A 23,984-nucleotide genomic window follows, 5' to 3' on the forward strand; every position below is an offset into this window, starting at 1 on the left:
TGTGTGTGTGTGTGTGTGTGTGTGTGTGTGTGTGTGTGTGTGTGTGTGTGTGTGTGTGTGTGTGTGTGTGTGTGTGTGTGTGTGTGTGTGTGTGTGTGTGTGTGAGTGATCCATCTCCCAGTCAGCAGTACTGATGGGTGATGGATAGTGAATGACTCCCAATGTGAGTGAGTGTGTGGGGGAGGGTATGGGGGGGTTGCCTCAGGGGTGACAGTGACTGACAGACAGCTGTCCATCTCTGTGTGTGTGTGTGTGTGTGTGTGTGTGTGTGTGTGTGTGTGTGTGTGTGTGTGTGTGCCTACAGTATGACTCCAGTATGACTTAATTGGAAAGGACAGGGACAGTGTAGTACTGTATATATTATAATAAAGTATAGGTATCTCTATAAATTCATAGTGTGTCTGTCCTACAATTGCACAAGCGGGGTGGCCATGCTGCGTTGCCAACGGGCATGGCTGGGAACGATGCCCTAGTATACTATAATACAGTGTAGTATACTGTATATTATAATACAATATAGTATATAGTGTGTTGGGTAGAAACTCTCTTGTATTCATTCACGGAAAAAACATAAAAAGTTAAAATATGGAGATGAGAGGTTTCTACCTCTTTTAAGCAACAATACATTACTGTATGATACAGTGGTATTCCTCTTTTTATTTATTTATTTTGTTTGCGGGAGGGGTCATTGTATGTATAGCATGTCTCAATCAAATGTCAGCGATACGTAAATGCTCTCATTGTGAGAGCAGAGCGGATGCTGTCAGGATGCTGTCACACTGTCACTCTGTCACAATGTCATCTGCTGTAAGTTAGGTGCTTTTCACCTGTGCACTTTCCACTAATGCACACACGCGCACGCACTCACGCATGCACGCAATCACGCATGCACTCACTCACTCACGCACGCACGCACGCACGCACGCACGCACGCACGCACGCACGCACGCACGCACGCACGCACGCACGTTACGGTACATTTATATTGTTTCCAGTGACGCACTGTCAAAATACCTAAAGGTACCAGAATAGCAGCATCCATGGAGCTACACACACACACACACACACACACACACACACACACACACACACACACACACACACTCGGTGTGTGTTTACAGTAATGCAGTCTGTCAGGTTTCAGTCTGCAGGTTGCTGTTTATACTGGTGTGTTCAGCGTTGTGTCTTGACTGCAGACTGAGACAACAGGTGGCTCACATGTACTGTAGGCGTCCAGGTCTAAGAGGACTAGAGGAGTGCCTGAGATCCTTGACAGAGCTTGTTGCCACCAGGGATGTTAACCACTTAAACACTTAAACCCCATATGGTTGAGCAGAGTCCCTTATAGTGTCTCTGTACTGGTGTCTTTTCTGTTATTGTGGGGAAAGCTTTTGCTGAAAATAGCCGATCGTCAAGCTCACAAAACGTTGCGTTGCGATGCGTTGTGAGCTTGCGTTGTGGTTTTCCCACAATACGGATGCTTGGGCTTAAGTGGTTAAACCCTCTATTCTTTGTGAAACGGACCTGAGTCACAACTGTACTTGGTCTACTGTTGTTTCCTTCGACACTGGAATCTCTTCGCCGGAAATAGCAGATTGGATATTTCTCCTGGTAAATGTTCCCCCCAGAATGAATTATTTTATTATTTTTCAAATAATCGAATATCAAATATCAAAAAATATCAAATATCGATTCATTTCAGATAAATATTTGCTTGATTAAATTAAACGAATGAACAATTCATTGAACTTTCTGCGGTCCTTAGCAGTATCAACGGAGAGGTTTCTGTGAAATGTAATCATGATTTAAAAACAAAACAAAATCTACATATTTGATTTAATTTACTATTCCTGCCATTGCCTGTGTCTCAAACGGTACAATAAATATTTGATTAAGGAATATAACATGCCATTTTGTATTCTGTATTATCATAAAATTATGATTATAATCATTCAAGTTAATCAAAGAATGAATGATAAGGTGACTCAACTATTGATTAATAACGTAATTGAAGATGTACATCGCTAGTTGCCAGGGTAACCGCTCAGATCCCCCCCAGGACATCACCATGGCGATTATGTCCTCGGACGTGTAATCACCCTGTTTATACGGTGGCTGTTGTACCATGTATGGTCATTAAGTAGATCCTCTTCTAATTATACCAGAGCCTAATTAAATGGCCCATACCTGTATGAGTGAACCCTATTAACATCACTGTCAGGTGGAAACCAAACCTTGTATATCCAAAACATTTCCTTTTGTATTACTATTTAAAAAATGAAATGAAATGGTGAAAATAGCCGTCTGCAATTTTCACTACTTTTGTGCGACACTCTTGTATGATGAAGTAGAGCATTCATTTATGCATGAAAAAATATCTAAATATTATGTATTGTAATATAATTTTGAGATACAAGGTTTCTGCCCGACAGCAACATTATTCTTAATCGCTCCATAGGTCCCATCCATCTATGACTGAATCAATTAACCATTTAAGCCCTACATACAGTACTTTCTCGTACAACAAATAGTGAAAATAGCTTATAGATCAGCTATTTTTGCCATTTTTTCTTTTCTTTAAATGCTTTTTAAAAATGTTTTATCAGGGACAGTGCACATTAATCAACATGAGCGGATAGCCCAGAGTTAGCTAATTTTCATCTGTAGTCCCTGAGCAGGGTGTTAAAAAGTGGTGGTATAGATATCCATACAAAAACAGACATCAGTACAATACAAGACATTAGACATACAGTAGTACAGGAGACAGACCAAATACAGTAAAATATGAGAAAACACACCAGTGACAAATGGAGCTGATAATTACCCATGATTACAAATTTGGTTAGCTTCAAGCCATCTCTCTATTAAGGTTGAATTTGAAGGTCAAGTAGTTGGCAGTCTCTCTTACTTCGGTAGGGAGATTATTCCAGTGTGGGAGGCTCTACCAGAGAAGACTGTTTCACCAAACACACTCCTTCTGAATGGTACCTCGCAGTCGCCTCTGGTAGTTGCCCTTGTTGTTCTGTCACCACTTTCCCTTCGCTCTATGAACTGTTTCAGTGGTGGAGGTGCAAGCCCATTTAAAACCTTAAAAATGAGACAAGCATCTGGAAAATGTTTAAAGCTATCAAAATTAAATAAATTATACTTTTGAACTAATATGGCAATGGTAGTAACGGTGTTGAATATTTAGAAAATGTTTTGCCTGTAATCATATGCCCAATTTACATCATCATTTACATCGGGGTGACATCATTGCTTGCTTACCACAAAAATCCCTTCACTTTCGCTGTGGATTGTGGCTTGGACTGTGTGAAGAGGGTGCCGTGATTTGCTAGCTGGGTGCTATGCGGTGACACACACACACACACACACACACACACACACACACACACACACACACACACACACACACACACACACACACACACACACACACACACACACACAGGCTGACACACGTCATGTCACCTTGGCCCCCTGGGGGCCGATGGCAGGCAGGTGACACAGATCAGGTTTGGCTGGTGGTGTACTCAGAGCTGCAGTTCTTCCAGGCAGCACACCTGCCGACAACAGACAGACAGACAGACCAGACTGAGCCTTACAGAAGGGTTTTTAGAGGGTGTGTGTGTGTGTGTGTGTGTGTGTGTGTGTGTGTTTTGTGTGTGTATCCAGGGAGCTGGTACAAAGAGCAGCCACACACACACGTGCACATTGGCAAACTGGGAGTGCAGGATTTGTTTTCATATGGAGTATAGTTGGATTTTTCCATTCATTTGTTTCCTGGACTGTTGGATGTTGTGGAACAGCCTGCGATGAGGAGGTAACAATATACTACTTGATGCGATGTTTTAACCGAACCAGCTTATCCAGGCAAGGGTATATTTACAATTTAGTCATTTAGCAGCAGTGGTGTGAAGTAACTAAGTACATTTACTCAAGTACTGTAACATTTTTAGATACTTTTACTTTACTGGAGTATTTCCAATTTTCTGTACTTTTACTTCTACTCCACCACATCTCTGAGGAAAATATTGTACTTTTACTCCACTACAATTACTTGAAAACTTTAGTTACTAGTTACTTTGTAGATTTTTATTATTATTACAAAACATACCACTTCAGCCCTATATATTGGCCATTTGAAAATAGCCGATCTACAACCTCACTATGCGCCGCGATGCGACGCATTGTGAGCTTGTAGATCAGCTATTTTCAAAAGCTTTTTAGGTTTTATTTTTTATTTTTAGTACTTGTGAAATGGGACATTCTGCATAATGAGTTCTTTATACTTTTGGTACTTTAAGTACATTTTCATACCAATACTTTTGTACTTGTACTCAAGTAAATTTTGAATTCCGGACTTTTACTTGTAACAGAGTATTTATACATTGCGGTATTGATACTTTTACTTAAGTAAAACATTTGAGCACTTTTCCCACCACTGCGTATACTAAGCAAGGTAAACAGTAAGGTCAATGTAGTGCCTCAGTAAACTAGGATCACAGCAGGTAAACCTAGAACCTAGCATCAGTCTAAACCAGGAACAATATACTACATATACTACACAAAATAGTACATTGAAACTATAGGATACCTGGTAAACAATGAACCTAGCATCTGTCTAAATAACATGCTATCTAAATTACATTTTAACCTTTTTGCGCAAGTCTGCATTCTAGGAAGTATTAAAAGGCATAGAATGACCTTCTTACCTACAGTTTTCAGAGAACACCAACCATGATGTAATGGACGATAAAAGTTTTATTTTTTTACTGGCCCGTATTGTCTGCGTCTTACGGTTCATGTGAACCATTACCTAATCAGTTGATCCTGAAGTGTCAGCAGCATTGTGTGAGTTTAAGAGAGCGTGTGTGTGCGGCTCCTCTCTCCCTCTGCTTCTCTGCTGTGTCGTCAAGTTCCTGTTTACTGTCAGCCTGTTTGATGTCCGGGCCAGGTTTCGCTCTCTCCATGTAACCATGACTACGTCCCCGGGTCTCCATAGATACACGGGCCCCTATGTGTCCCTGTCTTCCCAACACCACTCCTGCATACAGACTTTTTGTTTGTTTTTCCCAAGAATGACCCTCGTCTCGGGGTCAGGAGCTGGTCTGAAGGACATGCCTCTTTAAGTTGTTCACGTGGGTAAAGGTTTTCCCTATCTGAGCCGACTGGATACTTACTTAGGCGACCCCTGATTTATTGCTGGTATTAGTGGAAGATCACAGAATGAACGGGGAGGTTATGTTAAGTTTGTCTGTTGCCGGGCACCCCGTGCAAGTCCAACATGGATTACAAAACCCACTCCACTAGGAACGTTTGCTTATCTGACCTGCTTCTATGCTGTTTTCCTTGCTCTTCTTTCTACCTCGGTTTCTTCTTGCCCTTTTCCTCATAACTACGAATGACAGAGCTTGTACGAAAAAATAATCTCGCCCACTCATCTACATCTGTAAACTTGTGATGTGGCAGCCAAGTTGATTTCTGATTCTGAAAACCAATCCACACATTTTAGACTCTTTAATACCTTTCTTGGAATGAAATGGATGTTAAATTGTGATTTTCTTTTTTCACTGTGAGAGAACCTATTTCACGGTTTTTCAGTCTCTAAACGAAACGCATCTTTTGCATTTTCATAGAATTTGCTGTTTAGCAGTTTTCGTATCTCTCTCCCTCCCTCCCTCCTTTCCTCCCTGTCTTCTATTCTTCCTCCCTGGGCGGTGAGGAAGCCTGCGGTGCGGCTGGTGATGGAACCACACGGGGGACCTACAGCTTAATGCCAAATTTTATGCTCCGACGTGCGACTGTGTCGCAATGCCCGGAAAATAGCCGATCTTCAAGCCCACGATGCGTCGCGTGCGCGGCGCGTCGTGAGCTTGTAGATCGGCTATTCTCGTACGGCGGAGTATAAATTGGCCGTAACAGAACTCATTACTGAGAGAATTCTGTCCTTCCACCGCCTGGAGCACAGCTGAAAAACAGCACATTAGTTGTGACTGCCTGCTCGTGCTCCGGTGGGGGTTCTTCTCCCTCCGTGCAATTCTTTTTTTTTGGGTGGCGGGGGGGCTGTAATTCAGCGGAGATAAGGCTGGCAGTGAATAGATCCAGTGCACATGTCCACAAAGCCTGCAGGAATGGAAGAGTGGTTTACATAGCTGCAGTATTATCATAAGTTCCACTGCAGTCTAATGGACACAACACATCAGATAACAGCTAGGCTAAACACGGCCTGTCAGCGGGACGGGCCATAAAAAAGACCTACTGCAGTGCTTTGCTTCTCTCGTGCACAGACCAAAGGCACGGAGGACGTGCACGGCAAGAGTGTGTGTGCACCTGACACACAAGCACACACACACACACACACACACACACACACACACACACACACACACACACACACACACACACACACACACACACACACAGGGAACAGAGTTATTGTGAAACACTGTAAAAAATGTGTCCACAAATCCATCAAAAGTGACGTGCAAGAGAATTCAGAGAAGCATTTTTGTTCCCTTACCACCTCGTAATATGCATACATCACACGCACGCACACATACACACACACATACACGCGCACACACACACACACACACGCACACACACACATGCACCCCCTGTACAGAGCATTGTTATTATTGCAAACGATGCATTCACTGTGTGATTTACCTTTGACTGGATTAAAAGTCCTATTATTCATAGTGGACGATCTGTATTTTTTGGTCACTGACACATTTGGAAACAACTTTTCAGTTGTTCCATTTTGCTGCATAGCAGCAGGACATCTGTCCAGTGGGCAGCGGTGCGTTTGTGCGTACAGACTAAACACTGGGGGGAAAAAAACCCTGTCCCGCCTGTTCCACAGACACACATCAAGGTCAAACAGATCAAGCCACTGTTATGGCCCTCAAAATGGACATATGACACATTATTAACCACTTAAGCCCCGTTTTCGAAATCTTTCATGTTACATTTTATTAAATAGCCGATCCTTCAAGCTTGCAATGTGAGCTTGTTGATCTATTATTTTCTAAATATATATTTTTTGTTACTTACATTGTTTTTTAAAATCTTTGCCGATAATGTCATGCTGAAAATAGGGACGGCAAGCTTAAAGTGGTTAAGGCAATAACACACGCGCACACACGCACACGCACACGCACACACACACACACACACACACACACACACACACACACACACACACACACACACACACACACCAAGACAGGAGCAGACAGACAGACAGACAGACAGACAGACAGACAGACAGACAGACAGACAGACAGACAGACAGACAGACACTGGTGTGGATTGATGTGAGAAGCAGTTGATGATGAAGGGCAGTGGGTTGTGCTGCCTGGGGCCATGATGTTGGCCTGCACTCAGGATCGATGCTCCTCTCTGGTTCCTCTTGTTCTCTGTGTGAAACGCACCCACCGAGGACACTGTCCTGTTCCAAGGTCACACACACACACTCACACCACTGCAGTGTTCAGCTCCGCTGTAAGACTACACGGGGTTAGGGTGCCGCGGTGCAGCTGACGATGGCTTTTAGATTTTGTTTCATGCGGTCAAACTGTAAAGTGTGTCTCGTTGCCTAAAGTCTGTTGAATATGAATTATATGAAAGTAATAATTGCATTACTAATGCCTATTATCAAAGTATGTTGTATTGTATTGCTCAGCTAATTCCTCAGTGGGACGCTTTGATTGATTGATTGATTGATTGATTGATTGATTGATTGATTGATTGATTGATTGATTGATTGATGGATAAGCTCGAGAGCTTATTTCCATTGTGGTCCTTTGACTGCAAATGTGTGTGAACTGAGTGCCATGTATTTTGGAGTGGTGGAAACAGAGACACTTAAAGGAATAGTTCACCCAAAAAAATACTTATTTTCCATCAATTACACACCCCATGAAGCATTGAATTCATTGAATTCATTCATTTATTTTTTGTTGCATTCCTAAGCCAATAATTTGTTGACCGGCGCTGGAGTGAGTAATCGATAGGAAAAAAAAACATTTTTGGTGTGAACTATATCCCTTTATAAAACATTCATACAATTTAAAGGTGCTAGACAAGTAATATAGCAAAAAACAACAACATACAGTATGTACTGTAAATAGAACCTGCCCACAACAGGGCTAATTCATGTTTAGCAGTGTCTTGTGCTCAGGGACACTTCAACATGTAGATGGGTGAGCCGGGGGGGGGTCGAACCGGTGACCTTTATGAATACCAGATGGGTACCATACCATCTCTACCCACTCAGCTATTAATATAATACATGTTTCTCTTTCCTCCAGACCTCCCTCCCTCCTCTCTGCCGTACCAGTGTGGATCCGTGGAGTACCTGTGTTCCCCGCGGCTGGTGAAGAAAGCTCCGCCCCCGAGGCCATGTCACGACCGACCTGCCGTCAAGCCCCGCCCCCAGCCCGCCACCCCGCCCAGACCGCCGACCGCACAGAAGCCTCTAGGTAATAATATTACTGTTTTCATTTCAAGGACACCCAGTTTGACATGAATTAGTGGCCTCGGGCCCCCATTCAATAAAATGTTTTAAAGGGATAGTTCACCAAAAAAAAAAACTTTTTTTCTATTGATTAGTCACCTCATGGAGTCTTTAATTAATGGATATTTGTTTTGTTTTTGTCGCATTCCTAAGCCAATAATTTGATGACCAGCTGGGACCGGTAGGCAGCGGTTCCGGTAGGAGACACAAAGGAGACTCTTTGTGTCTCCTACTGGAACCGCCGCCGGTTATTAAATCATTGGCTTAGGAATGCGACAAAAACAAAAAAATATCCATGAATTCAGGTCTCCATGGGGTGGCTAATCGATAGAAAAAAAGTCATTTTGGGGGGGGACTATCTCTTTAAAATCTCTGGCATCCGCAACCTACACTGTAAAATCCTCAGTGTTTTCATTTAACACCAAGAGTGTACGATTTATGGAACCCCATTCGTACACTCTTGGAGTTACAGACCTGTCCTTGGTTCCTAACTATCAGTCATTTAGCTAGGGAACCCCCTAAGGACCCCTGGGGGACCCTGGACCCCACGTTGAGAACTGAACCAGTGCTCTAGACTAGGTTATTGTATACTGCAATGGTTCTCCTTGAGGGGGTTCCAGGGGGTCCGCATTAGTTCAAACAGCATCGCAATCATTTTAACCCCTGTATCCATATTTTATAAGTTGGCTATTCAAAAATAGCAGATATACAAGCTCACTGCCGCGCTGCGAGGTTGTGCATCTGCTATTTTGTAACCTAACATTCATTTGGGGGTCCCTGGCACAACACATTCTTAGATGGGGGTCCGCGGCCAAGTACATATATCAATGTGATTGTGTGATTGGCACAAAAAGGTTTGAGAACTACTGGTGTACTGTATGAGCCCTGTACTGTAGCACTGCTGTGCTGATAGGTAAAATATACTGTATATACTGTACATATACTGATTCATGTACTGTAGCCCTGCTGAGAGGTTCACTATCATTATATCCACAAGGTCACCCCCACTGAGCAGTTGTCCTTTGTCGATTATTTCAATGCCTATAATGACAGCCAGGTCTCAACGGAGTACTTCACCCCCAAAATGACTTTGCTCTATCATTTACTCACCCAGTCATGGCTTGAATACAAGGAGAATTTTCACTTGTATTACATGCCGTTATGGAGGATGAAGAATTGAAAAACCCAAGAGAATACGATTTTTTGTAAACTCTAAAACAATGCTCACAGTGTAATGCCATGTGCCCTTTGTTAAGTCATAATGTTCAGCACTTCCAAAAGAAATATTAAGTGTTTTAATTACTTCCGGTTTCATGCTGTCAACGTGATTTGAAATATGTAATTTAAGTTATTCAATTATTCAAGTAAGTTATTCATTTAAGAGAACTCATATATTCTGAGAAGGAAACATTTAATATGAACTTAAATAACATACTCTGCTATATAAATAGCAACAGCTGAGGATGTATATTGAGACTCACTTCGATATCCCCTGTTTTCACCATCTCCTGTGTGTGTGAGTTGGTTCCTGCTTAGTACCAAGGGTTCGTGTCATGTGTTAATGCAGAAGGTGTTAAATCTGAGTTAAACAAAGGGTTCATGACTATGAAAGTACCCATTGAAGTCGATCAATACCTTCGCTGTTTCGGCTAGCACCTCACCCTGAGGGCGTGTGTTTGTGGATAGGCCTACTTAAGGCAGGGTCAGTTTTGACATCGGTTAGTCAGAGTGGGTGTTCCGTGCATGGTTCTGTCATGTAAGTTTGTCTCCTTACTCTTGAGTAAAATCGCTCAAACACTGAAATCTGAATTTGTGTCTTGCCTCATTGTTTATCTGTGTATTTGAGCACCCACTAGATTCTTGCATAATGCGCCTGGGCAAACCCGTAGAATTCAACAGGAGCTCAGTTCACACGCAATGTGCACGCCCAGGCGTGTGCGTTGTTCATGCATGAGATGACTTGGCTTGGGCGTATTTCAAACAATAAAGTTTAATCGAAAAATTAATGTTTTGAAAATACTGACACAGACCGGATTTGGGAGGACACTTGGGATTATACTGTGTGAGCATTGTTTGGGGATTTAATTGGATTTTTGATTAAGTTTAGCTCTTTTGTCTGTTCCTTTACAAGTGTATTCTCTTGGTTTTTGGATTCTTCATTTACCGTAAAGGAATGTACTGTAATACACATGAAAATTATTCTTGTATTCAAGCCATCACAGGGTCAGAATTATGAGTCAGAATCAGGTTTACAGGTGTAAAAAAAGTGGGTGAAATTTGTTTTTTTTAAGGGTAAGTACCTGAAAAAAGTATTTCACCGCCAAAAATGTATTTTTGGGGGTGACGTATCCTTTTAAGGGCCGGTAAGGTAGGCTGCTGAAAACCGTTATGTTTTGAATATATTATCACTGAACACCGTTCCCATGTGGATCTTGAGATCCACTTGATTTGATTTTGTTAGTATGTTGTTGCATGTTACTGTGAGCTGCCTGAACCTAGAGTATTTGCCCTGAATGGGATTAATAAAGTAGTTTTTACTGAACCCAAATTATACTACTACTACTACTACTACTACTACTACTACTACTACTACTACTACTACTACTAATATCTAAAATTTATATAGCACTTTTCTAAGTACCCAAAGACCTATAGGACCTACAGACCTAAAGGAGTCTACTCCTTGTTTACCTCTACACCAAATGTCTTCGCCCCATGATAAGCCCACATCAGAGCTGCTCACATCAGAGCTGCCCCTACCCTCACCACGTTTGAAACCACACTGAAAACCCACCTTTTCAGACTTGCATTCCCTACATAAATCCCAACCCCCCTTTTGTTTAGCTTTCTTTTATAGTTTTTTTTATACCTTTTTAACTAACTAGTTTTCCTAATAAAGTTGTTTTTATTTTGTTTCTGTAAAGCAACTTTGAGTACCTAGAAAAGCGCTATATAAATTGTATGTATTATTATTATTATAAGTAGAAGCAGAAGTAGTCTGCAGTATTAAAACTAGCATTAAAGTATTAAAACTAGCATTATATTTGAACCAGGCTGCTTTCATGTCACACTGTTGGTTATGCGTCACACTGCACCCACACCCACCCACCCACACACACACACACACACACACACACACACACACACACACACACACACACACACACACACACACACACACACACACACACACACACACACACGAACATGGACACACACACACAGACACACACACACACACACACACACACACGAACATGGACACACATGTACGTGCATACATAGAGGAAGAACATTACATATTTTTTTTACCTGCTTCCTGAATTGAATTGAATTGAGCCATCAAAGTCCAAGAACTAAAATGACAGCACAAAACACTTCCTCGAGTTGAGCATCAGTGCAGCTCTTATCTGCAGAAATAGACTAGTGCAGAGTGTGTTTTGAAATAGCTTTCAAGCTTCTGTGTGCATTACAACAACAGTTGCTACACACACAGACGCACACAGACGCACGCACACGCACGCACACGCACCTCAGCATCCTGTTCTCAAACCAGGAAGCTCAGAGTTCAGTGTGTCGGTCGCGTTCTGCAGCTTTATTCTAGAACTGTCTGTTCCTGTCTTGGACTTTTTTGGGGTGTTTTTTTTATTTTTTACCAGGGATCACACACATGGACACAAAAATGGAAGCTTTCTCACTTGGACCTATATGGGTTACCTGACACAAGATGATTTCTCTCTCTTTCCTCTCTCTCTCTCTCGCGCTCTCTTTTCCCTTGACTCGTCTCGTCCGTAGTGCCCCCTAAACCTCCGCACCTGCTGGCCCTGGGACAGGACAAGAAACCCAAGAGGATTCCACCTGCTCCGTCCAGACCGCTACCAGCGCCCCCTCCTCCGCCCAAGCCCAAGCCCAGCCAGACGCCTCCTGGCCTGGGCACGCAGCCTCAGAGAGAGGCCCAGAAGGTGGGACTGCTCATCGAGAGGTTTGAGAACTCAAGGTACGCCACCGTATTGAATTTCAAGAAACCCCCAGTTTTGTATGCACCCCCATCTGGAAATATGTTCTATGGACCCCCAGAAGCAAAGATTTGAGTTACAAATGTTCGCTTTAAAATATATATAAAGATTTGCAAAAATGTTCATGATTTTTCAAAAATAGCAGATCTACAAGCTCGTAGCGCGGCACTCGGTGCCGCACTCTGAGCTTGTATATCTGCTATTTTTTAATAGCCAAAGAAATCTAAAATGACACAGATGCGTTCCAGGTCTTCCAGGTTAAATGAATTATTGTCATGTCAGGTGCGCTTGCTTAAGAATTCATGCTTGAGTCTGGGTATGTATGAGTGAATGGGCCCTATAATAAGCAATGGTAATAAACTTGAATGATAAATGGTATGACAGGAATGACAGGTAGTACACGCTCCGTCTAATTGACAGTTTATGATGTTCATTGTTCTTGTGTTGTGGTGAGAAGTAGATTCCATGCACACCTCCATCTGTCTGTCGGAGTATATTAGTGGTCTGGTTGCATTTTTATGTATTTATTTTTTGAAACTATATGATTGCTATAGAGTGTTCAGGGTTCCCATGGTCATGACATTCCTGGACATTTTTTTAAATTAGAAAAACTCTTTTCCAGGCCTGGAAAAGGTTTGGAATTAATCAAATGCTTTAAAAATGTTTGGATATACATCGTTTTTGGCTATTGATTTTGTTCATAAAAAACATATCCCAAAACATGTCTAACGTGAAATACCTGTGGCCTAATGTATACAGGGGGTCACGTGACAAAAAAAACAGATCTACAAGCTGACAACATGTTGCATCGTGACACGTTGTTAGCTTGTAGAGCTGTTATTTTTGTCCGTATGATTGCTATAGGCCTGGAAGTGGGGTAAAATAATTTGGAAAAGTTATGGAAATGTTGAAAATTCATTGTTAAAAATGTGTGGGAACCCTGAGTGTCTGTTCAGTAACAATGGTCTCCCGACCTCGCCAGCTCTTTACTAAACAGGATACCAATGTCACCCAATCAGGAGAGAAAACTCTTATAAGATACAGGATAAACAAGTGAAATTGGAAGTGGTGAAACAAATAATTGAGCAGACAAGTGTTGGAATTAGACACATAAAATTGAAGCTGCATCAATGGGTTCTATCTCCTAATTGGATAAAAAATGTCTCTATAGCAGTGATTATTATCAGAATTTGGAGCTACTTAACGCTTATTTTAATTAGAAAAATATCACTTACAGCACCTTTAAATGAGCACAATTCTGCCCATATTTTCTTCATATCACATTTTCTGACAATAATGTTTTCCCATTGTAAAATAGGTATGAACAACGTCTTGCTTTGGTTGATATTAAAGTAGTTCACCCAAATACAACATTTTATAATATCGATTAGTCACCCATGGAGACTTGAATTAATGGATATGTTTTAGTTTTTGTCGCATTCCTAAGAGGCAACTGTTCCGGTAAGAGACACAAAGGAGACTCTTTGTGTCTCCTACTGGAACCGCTGCCAGTCACCAAATTATCGGCTTAGGAATGCGACAAAAATTAAAAAATATCCCTGTAATGCACATTTCATCTAATGCTGATGCCTGTTCTGACAAAGTGTTGTTGTTTTGCTCCCTGTAGGGTTCCTATCCTGGGGGTGGTTCCGAGGACCCAGCTCCACCTGTGTCTGAAAATGGACGTCCCGTCTGAGCCCAGCGGCGGCGGCCAGGACGCCGCGGTGGGAGCAAAGCTTTCCACGGACGACTCCTCTCCCGCCGCGACGGACAAACTTGCACTTAGCGCCTCGGAGGAGGAGCAGCGGACCGACGACGCGGCGGTAACGGAGGAGGAGCTGCTGTCGCGCAGGCTGTCCTCCGTGCACATGGACGGCTCGGACGACGTGCCTCTGGACGACGTGCCGCTGGACGACCACGTCGTGTCGCGCGGCGTCATTGTCGTCGGCGGTTGCCTTGACGACGCGGAGCGGGAGGAGCTCCGGGACAGTAGTAATCCGGACTCGAACGAGCAGAACGGGAGCGGGAAGATCCCCAACCGGGACAGCGGCATCGACAGCCCGTCGTGCGCCGTGGAAGGCGAGGCGTTCCCCAACGAGGACGCCATCGACGAGGAGGACCGCTACGACAACAGCGTCACGGAGACGGAGAGCGTGTCGTGCTGCGTCGCCCTGGGCAACAAGCGCGACTCCACGCAGGACGAGGACAGTGACTTGGACGAGGGGAGCAGCGGGGAGATAGAGGGAGTGGACAAGGCTGAGCATCTGCATGGTGGACTCTCAGAGCCAAACAGGGTGAGTACCACACACCATCTACAGTCATTCTTTTAGCTACAGTGACGTCACACCCGAGTACAGTAGGTGGTCAGTGACTTTGACCAGTTTCACTTTCAAAACCTTTGCATCATGCATGTCACACAAACGGAATGCGATGCGTTTTGTTGATAAAACAAATTTGTTCATACTGTATAGAGTCCTATCCACAAATCCACCATTTAACTTCCACAATCCACATTATCATAACCGTTGGTGTTTGTGTGACATGCATGATGCAAAGGTTTTGAAACTGAAAGTGGTCAAAATCACTGGCCACCTACTGTACGTTTGAATACGGGAAGGGAATCGACGTCACGTGAGTGTTTCGGAGCCTGGTGCAAACAAAGGTGGTTCTTAGTTCCTTTTTGGGGCACCGGAGCCTGAAAAACAAATATGTGGACATTCCATCTTCATTTTTCATAAGATAGTGGTTGATGAAAGTCCCTCCACTTGCGGTACTTAACCATGTTTTTTTTTTTGCTGTATATTATCTGTCTCACAAACTCAACGCTGATTCCTCTGTTGTCTGTAACTGCAATACAATGGTGGACTCGGCCAAGCCCTCAAATACTTGTATGTGTGTCTCAAAGAATTATAACCACAAGCATTAGCTTTATTAAGACCTGAGGCCGATTCTACAAATGCCTTCTAAATAGGTAGTTCTCACACTTTCAAGATCTTTCAAAAATGTTCAAAAATAGCAGATCAGTATAACCTCTATAGAACGACAGACATTGACTCTCTATGCGCCTCCCACTTCTCTTACCTGCTTTTACAACACCCCTCAGTTTCTTTTCCTATTATTCAAGTTCACATAGAAATTTTGCAGAAGCCGTCAAGGCCATGTGAATCGACGTCTCGGAAGACAAGTCGAGATGGCCTTTCATGTAGTGGAAAATGAAGTTAGCCTCTGCTATTATTAACTCAACTGTCAAAGAATACCTCTGCGTGAAACGAACACAGTTTCACGAGTGACCGAGCCACATCTAAAAGCAGCTCCGCTGTTATGTAAAAGGATGAAGAACCGGAGAGATGTAAGAGGAGATGGTGAGGCCTGTCAGATGAAAGAGAGACAGCCTATCTAACATTTCCAGCCCACTACATTATGTCCCATCCTTTGACTTTGGCCATCGATTTGTAAACAACACTCGTGCCTCTAAACGGTGACCCTTGGGTTGGACATGGGCTGTCAAACCCGGCCCACACAGTCACTGAGTCAGTGTGTGAGTGCGTAAGGTCTAAGTCTAAAGTCTAAAAATATACTGAAAGTCAGGATAAAGAACAATGGCACAATTGTTAAATCAGGAATTTAGACACAGAAGGCAGACACTGTTTAGGATGGCTTATAGCTTTCAGCATGCTGCATACAAGTATTTGCATGGCAAGGTTTGCTTCCCCATTGGTTCCAATTAGTATTATGAGGTCAAATATTATGAATATTTAAAAAAATATTTATTTGCCTAAAATTTGACCCCACAAATGTACTGACATCACATCACACACCCAGAGCTTTTTTGGCAAAGGATCTCCGGTTTTCAGTGTTTCCTGATCCCAACACTACTGCCCAGAGGATGTGTGTGTGTGCGTCTGCGTGTGCATGTTTGCGTGATGTGAGACATGGATATTACAGCTGACAGGTTTATAGCTGCATAATCGCAGTGTTGTCACAGAGGATGTGGGTTTTGTTTGCGATGCACATTACAAGGTGATAAGGGAGCGAAAATGCCGGACTTCTCTTGCGTGTCGCTTGTGATGGATTTGGGGACCCATTTTTACAGTGTTTCACAATAACTGTTTTGTGTGTGTGTGTGTGTGTGTGTGTGTGTGTGAGTGAGTGTCAAAATAAAACAGTCAGCTGTTGCAAAACCCACACTTTCACAACAGGAGCTGTCCTCTGTCCCCGATGTCTGTTCGGTTTAACTGTCACATATGGAATGTGACATCATGCTTAATGTTAGTCCTGCTGAAGCTCTTACTCGTCATAAAGAGGAGACATCCTTTTTTTCTCTACGTCGGCGCACTCAGCCTGCTGGCTGCTGACTGCTGCAACATGCATTCAATTCAATTATGTAGATTTGGCCTGGTTTGGTTTCAACAATGATGAGATGCACAATAAATACAGGCTCTATTTAAAACCCCCCACATGAAAGAAACCCCCGCTAGAGTCTGTCTGTCTGTCTGTCTGTCTGTCTGTCTGTCCCAGCTAACATATCTCAAAAAGTTCTCTTTGGCGCCACCGTTAGGCTAGAGGATGAACCGTAATGATTTTGCTGACCCTCTGGCCTTTCCTCTAGCGCCACCCTTTGGCCAACATCCTGACAGAACTCACATCTTCAGACTCCACCTCAACCCCCTAGCATTCACCTCTTCAGACTCCACGTCACCCCCCTAGCACTCACCTCTTCAGACTCACCTCACACCCTAGCACTCCTGTTGTGAAATGAAATGTTAAGAATGTTATTTAGATAGCATGTTGTCTAGACATATTCTAGGTTTTGTTGTTTACTTGGAATCCTAGTTTCTTTGAAGTACTACATTGTTTTTCTTTGCACTCTACTTACAGTACATGACTGTTTACCTTGTTGTTTGTTGACAAGGGTTCTTTACTCTGATCTTGCACCTTTGCTCTGGATAAAAGTGTCTGATCAATGCCTAACAGGGTCAATTGGTTGAGACTTGCTCTCTGGTGTGTAGTGCTTGTTTTGATTAAGCAGTCTTGCCATATATATTAGTAACCATGCAACCATGTTTTGTTGTTCTTTCAACATTATTTATCATTATGAACACATTATGACCATGCAATCAAGCAAACCAATGACTAACTATGCATTATGCAATGTAAAGATTATCAAATGCTGAATTCAGCTAGCTATTACTGCTTCCCTTTATATTTCTATAATATTACCTTCATATCTGTATGTAATATCTATATCATTGCTTATCTCATATTTTAAGTCAATAGTAAATAATAAAAACTAGATTAAGTACTCATTAATGCTTCATAACAGTAATCAGAACACAAAGCATTCTATAAGGATTTACAAAGTCACACTTTACGATTGCTGGGCACTCGCAGACCTTTTCTTTTGGGCCAGGATCATGGTCTATTTATAATTGTACTAATCATACATTTATAAGACATTATAAATACTGTTAAAATGCATCATAACGCGATGCTTTAAGTGAAGAAATATATACAATGTATGCAAGGAAAACACAAATGTTTCTGCCTCTAACTCTAGGAATGCTTTAAAGAGATAGTTCACCCAAAAATAAACTTGTTTCTATCGATTAGTCACCCCATGGAGACTTGAATTCATGGGTATTTTTTTGTTTTTGTCGCATTCCTAAGACAATAATTTGATGACCAGTGGACTGGTAGGCAGCGGTTCCGGTAGGAGACACAAAGGAGACTCTAGTGTCTCCTACCGGAACCGCTGCCGGTCATCAAATTCTTAGGAATGCGACAAAAACTAAAGAATATCCATTAATTCAAGTCTCCATGGGGTGACTAATCGATAGAAAAAAAGTAATTTTGGGGGTGAACTATCCCTTAGGCTTAGGACTGCATGAATCATGCAAATGCGTGGATTCATGCATTTTTTCTAAGAATCAACGCATTTGCTTTGACAAAGCATTGGCAGATTCCGCCCCAGAGGTAAAATAAAAGTGCTGTGGGGCCGTGCCCTTAAGTAAAGTGAAAAAAGTGAGTGATGATGGATGAAATAATATTTCACTCACTTCTTTAACTCATTAAAACCGGGAAAGAATCTGTGTCACCACTTAAACTATTATTTTATACTTGGGCTTTTCAAAAATAGCAGATATACAAGCTCATAGCGAGTCAATTTCGTGCCGCGCTATGAGCTTGTATTTTTGAAAAGTCTTGAAAACGTGTGCAAATCTTTGAATATATATATTTTAAAAGCGAACATTTTTAACACCAATGTTTGCTTCTGGGGGTCCCTGGAACAAAATATTTTGAGATGGGGGTCGGCGGCCAAATACATAGATAATTTAGGGGGGGTCCTTGACATGAAAAAGCGTGAGAACTACTGATATAGCAACATACTTTTTTAGGGAACTGTTAGGATTTAGAAGACATTTGTAGAATCGGCCTCAGGTCTTGATGGGTTAAACCTGTGATGTGACAATAAAGTTCAAGTTCAAGTTGTTGTTGGAAGTACACTATGCTCCTGGCCAAAACAAAACGTCAGTTAGCCACCAGTCATTATGAAATATTATGATACTTGACCTTTATAAGTCATTGTAAAATGTTTCACAATGACATGAAATAGGGATTCCATGTTGTGAACTTGTGGTCAATAACAAATGTTTTTCAAATTGATTAGAACATTTTGCAATTTCTGACAAAACATCAGCCTAGGACAGTGGTTCTCAACCAGGTAGATACAGTAGTAGTTATGAAGCATTAGTGAGTACTATAAGCAGGTAATAATAAGTGTGTTTATGATGCATTATGGAAGTGCTTAATAATTAAATAATACATTTACATAAATAATTGATTGCATGTGTTTCCACCCACAGTGTCCGGAGGCCCAGAAGTTACTGAACATCGCCAAAGAGCTTCTCCACACTGAAGAGGCTTACGTTAAGAGACTGAACCTGCTTGACCAGGTACTCTACGCACACACACACACACACACACACACACACACACACACACACACACACACACACACACACACACACACACACAGTGGCAGTGTGCTACAGTGTGTGTTGTTGCGGTAAAGTGTGTCAGTGGTGTGATCAGGTCTGAGCTGGATTAAGACTGTGATCCACTTCCTCTTGTCTGCTGGATTAATCAGCTTTAGCATGGTTGTAATATGTGTGTGTGACTGTGTGCGTGTGTGTGTGTGTGTGTGTGTGTGTGTGTGTGTGTGTGTGTGTGTGTGTGTGTGTGTGTGTGCGCGTGTACACGTGTGTGTGTGTGTGTGTGTGTGTAGTCGAACCCATGACCCACGGCTCACTAGTGCGGCCAACAACCCCCTGCGCCAAAGAAGCTAGCTCGCTCCCTCAGTGGAGGAAGTTGTGGTCAAATGGGGATGCTACACTCTCCCCTCGGTTCGAATCGAAGCGCGCCCTCGCGCTTCACCGCACACGGCCACTCCCTCACGTCCCTCACGCAAGGGCACGCTCCACTTCTGATGATTTTGTCATTGACATTTTTGCACACCTCAGCATGGGGAACTTTGATTTGTCTCTCTGTGTGTACACTACAAAATAAGTGTTCTTTTAACTGGTGTATGGAACCAAATGGATCCGGAACGGTCCATTTGGTTACATACGTACACTCTCGGAGTTAAGTTAACACTCATTTTACTGTACACAATAGAGACTGTATGTCTACATTTCCAAACAAACACAGGCTTAGTTAATTAGCTTTATGCCTGTGCGCGTTTGTGTCACTGCAGCCTTGTGCCCTCGCTGCACTCAACAGTGTGTGTGCTAAGCTGGGATTAAACACAGTATAAAATGATTCTTGGCCAGCCTGATAATCACATGAGTTTGTGTGTGATGTCACACAGCTTCAGCGGATGTTGGCTTTTTTTGTTTTGTTTTGTTTTCTTGTTGAACTAGTTCAACCTTGAGAAGGAATCCACCTTTGAGCCCAGCTTCTTACCTCTGCAATCCCAGCTTTTGTTTATTCACGTGACATGACCTTCAATGGACCACACTTTCACTCCTTCATTTACGTCACCCATCATGTCTGAACCACTGTATTTAACCCATTCAATCCGGGAACATATCTCTGTCATTTTAGATTTCTTTGGCTATTCAAAAAAATAAATGAAATAAAATAAAAACTATTGTTGCTATATCAGTAGTGCTCAAACTTTTTCTTGTTAAGGACCCCCAAAATGATATGTATTTGGCCACGGAACCCCATCTCAAAATGCTTTGTTCCAGGGACCCCCCAGAAGCAAAGATTTGAGTTACAAATGTTTAAAAAATATATATATTAAAAGATTTACACACATTTTCAAGATTTAAAAAAAATATCTACAAGCTCATAGCTTGTAGATATTTTCAGAAAGAGGAAAAAGAGGGGAGGCGCGCCATGGAGAGCAAGGAGAGAAAGAAAAATCAAACAAAAGATATCTACATACAGTATAGCCTACATAGCTTATCCAGCTGGTACAGTATGTACATGAGGTTAGACATACAGTGTGGGCATAGCAGCAGATACTAGGCTATGTACATCGGTGGTTCTCAAATTGGGGTCTGGGGACCCCCAGGGGTCCTTGAGGGGAGTTCCAGGGAGTCCCCAGATAAATGGATAGTTTGGAACCAAATGGACCCTTATGTGGCTGTAACTCTTGAGAGTGTACAAATGGAACCAAATGGACCCTTACGGGTCCATTTGTTTCCATTTTTACCGTCTAATGCAGGGGTTCTCTAAGTGGGGTCCGGGGACCCCCAGGGCCCTTTTACATCAACTATTTAAGAAAAGAATGTTGAAATGTTTTGAAATGTCTTGGATATTTTTGTAATTTTTTGAAACTTTTTGAATATTTTTGTAAGTTTTTTTGAAATTTTTATCAACACACATTTTGTATGGGGTCCTTGGCGTAAAATCTTTTCAGATGGGGGTCCGTGGCCAAATACACATTCATTTAGGGGTCCTTGACATGAAAAAGTTTGGGAACCACTGATGTACATGATAAGTGAAAAAACATAAAAAAGACACAAGGAAGATACAAGGGTTTTTCTGCCTTATCGCGACGATACGCCTCTCGTTAGTTATAATAGACTGTAGTGTTTTCATTCAGAGTCGGTAACTCATTTAGTTATTTCTGCTTATTGTAATTATTTAACTGCAGTGCGGTTGAGTCCTCTTCCTCTTTATTTAGTTCATGTGGTGGAGGAGATAGTACAGCTGTCCAATCACAGAAGAGATTGCCTACCGCTACTTCCTGTTTTTGTCACACATGTTGCCTTCAGGCTGGCCTGGCAGGCAGCACTTTGTACAGAAACACTAGCATGTCTGTTGATGTTGCTGGCAGGCCTGACAGCCTGTTGGAACTGATGGATGAGGCTTCATATCACATGATACAGTGGTGGAAAAAGTACTCACATTTTTTACTTAAGTAAAAGTATCAATACTGCCATGCAGAAATACTCTGTTGCAAGGAAAAGTCCGGAAATCAAAATGTACTTGAGTAACAGTACAAAAGTATTGGTATCAAAATGTACTTAAAAGTACCAAAAGTAGAAAGTACTCATTATGCAGAATGTCCAATTTCACAAGTTTTCAAATGTATAAAATGTAGAAAAACTCTTTTGAAAGTAGCAGATCTACAAGCTCACAATGCGCTGTATCGCGACGCATTGTGAGCTCGTAGATCGGCTATTTTCAAATGGCCGAAATGTATATACGGCTGGAGCAGGGAATGTATGTTTTGTAATGATAATCTAAATCTACAAAGTAACTAGTAACTAAAGTTTTCAAATACTTGTAGTGGAGTAAAAGTATAACATTTGCTTCTAAGATGTAGTGGAGTAGAAGTAAAAGTACTGAAAATTGGAAATACTCCAGTAAAGTAAAAATACCTAAAAATTGCACTCAAGTACAGTACTTGAGTAAAACGTACTTAGTTACTTTACACCACTGGTCATGCAAAAGTAGCTTAAATAGCAGCTGTACAAGCTCCGGTAGTAGTCCAGTTCCAGTAGTTTAAAAAATAGCCATATTTGAAACATTTAGCTTATAATGACATGCCCACAATAGGGAAGAGAGGTTGGAAGTGGTTATGTCTGTTTGCGGGTTTAAAACAAAAGATCTAACCAGTGAAAGGTCTTAACAAGAGCTTGTGACTAAATACATAATTTGATCCATTGGAAGATGGACATTTTTCCATTTCCTGAAAAGTACAAAGGGTTTCCATTGTGGAAAAAATAGCACAAGTTGAGGTCAATATGCCGAGGATAGAAAAAGGCGATTGATTTTCCGTTCGCATCCCAGCATACCCACTGCATGAAACTTTAGTTTGTAAATGTGCATAATCCTCTGACAGGAACCAAGGTTTGCATCATATCAAACCTGGGTTCCTGTCAGATGACAGGTGTGAACAACAAATGTAGAATATAGCTGCAAGCAGCAATAATACGGGGCCAGGAGAGAGAAAGAGAAATGATAATTCCTTTAACAGGTCAGTTCATGAAAGTCCTTGCGGTCTTGTTTCCAATGAGGGCCTGTGAGCAATTAGGGGTTAAGAGTCTTGCTCAGAGACAAATTTCATTTCATCGACACATTTGCTGACCTGGCCTGGAATCGTACCTGGGTCAACCAGAGCCTCTGGCTCCCTAGGCGGGCTCACTAACCACTCAGCTATGGCCGACCCTGTGAGAGAGAGAGAGAGAGAGAGAGAGAGAGAGAGAGAGAGAGAGAGAGAGAGAGAGAGAGAGAGAGAGAGAGAGAGAGAGAGAGAGAGAGAGAGAGAGAGAGAGAGAGAGAGAGAGAGAGAGAGAGAGAGAGAGAGAGAGAGAGAGAGAGAGAGAGAGAGAGAGAGAGAGAGAGAGAGAGAGAGAGAGAGAGAGAGAGAGAGAGAGAGAGAGAGAGAGAGAGAGAGAGAGAGAGACGGAATAGATTGAAGAGACAGAGAGAGAGACATGGAAACGGAATAGATTGAAGAGACAGAGAGAGAGACATGGAAACGGAATAGATTGAAAATAGAAACGGAATAGATTGAAGAGACAGAGAGAGAGACATGGAAACGGAATAGATTGAAGAGAGAGAGAGAGCCATGGAAACGGAATAAATTGAGTCATGTTTTTTGCAATTCAACTTAAATGAGTCTGCATCAAGTGAGGCTTGAATCGGCAACCTTGCGATCGTGAGGCACTCTTAGGTAGCTGCAACACTACCAATAGTGCTATAGCTTTGTCCAGGCTGATATTGTCTGTTGAGGATCACAAACTCTTGCCTTCTGTCATGACCCAAGCCCCTGTTTCACTAACACAAAGATCACTCGTACACAAACCATTTACCAATGAAGAAGTTGTACATCTCCTCAGAACCAAAACTAGTGAAAGTAGCCGATCTACAAGCTCACAAACCATTAAAAGTTGTCAGATTGTACATCGGCTATTTTCACAATGAAG

General features: G+C 42.1%; 2 protein-coding genes across 4 annotated transcripts in view; both read left to right on the forward strand.

Moving 5' to 3' along the window:
* LOC311052848 (protein bicaudal D homolog 2-like) overlaps positions 1–23,984 on the forward strand; it is a 424,382-nt gene that overhangs the window by 140,270 nt on the left and 260,128 nt on the right. The window lies entirely within an intron of this gene.
* Positions 1–23,984, forward strand: part of fgd (faciogenital dysplasia) — a 96,153-nt gene that overhangs the window by 52,718 nt on the left and 19,451 nt on the right. For 2 of the 3 annotated variants that reach the window (XM_084068072.1, XM_084068073.1), the window contains exons 2-5: positions 8,319–8,489; positions 12,320–12,521; positions 14,168–14,834; positions 19,404–19,493. In XM_084068072.1, the coding sequence (XP_083924198.1) occupies positions 8,319–8,489; positions 12,320–12,521; positions 14,168–14,834; positions 19,404–19,493 (1,130 nt within the window). Of the gene's footprint in view, positions 1–8,318; positions 8,490–12,076; positions 12,522–14,167; positions 14,835–19,403; positions 19,494–23,984 lie in introns of those variants that run through there. The other variant, XM_084068074.1, reaches the window with a different exon arrangement.

The sequence above is a fragment of the Gymnoscopelus microlampas genome (genome assembly GCF_963454915.1).
Source record: "Gymnoscopelus microlampas genome assembly, chromosome: 10".
NCBI lineage: Eukaryota > Metazoa > Chordata > Actinopteri > Myctophiformes > Myctophidae > Gymnoscopelus > Gymnoscopelus microlampas.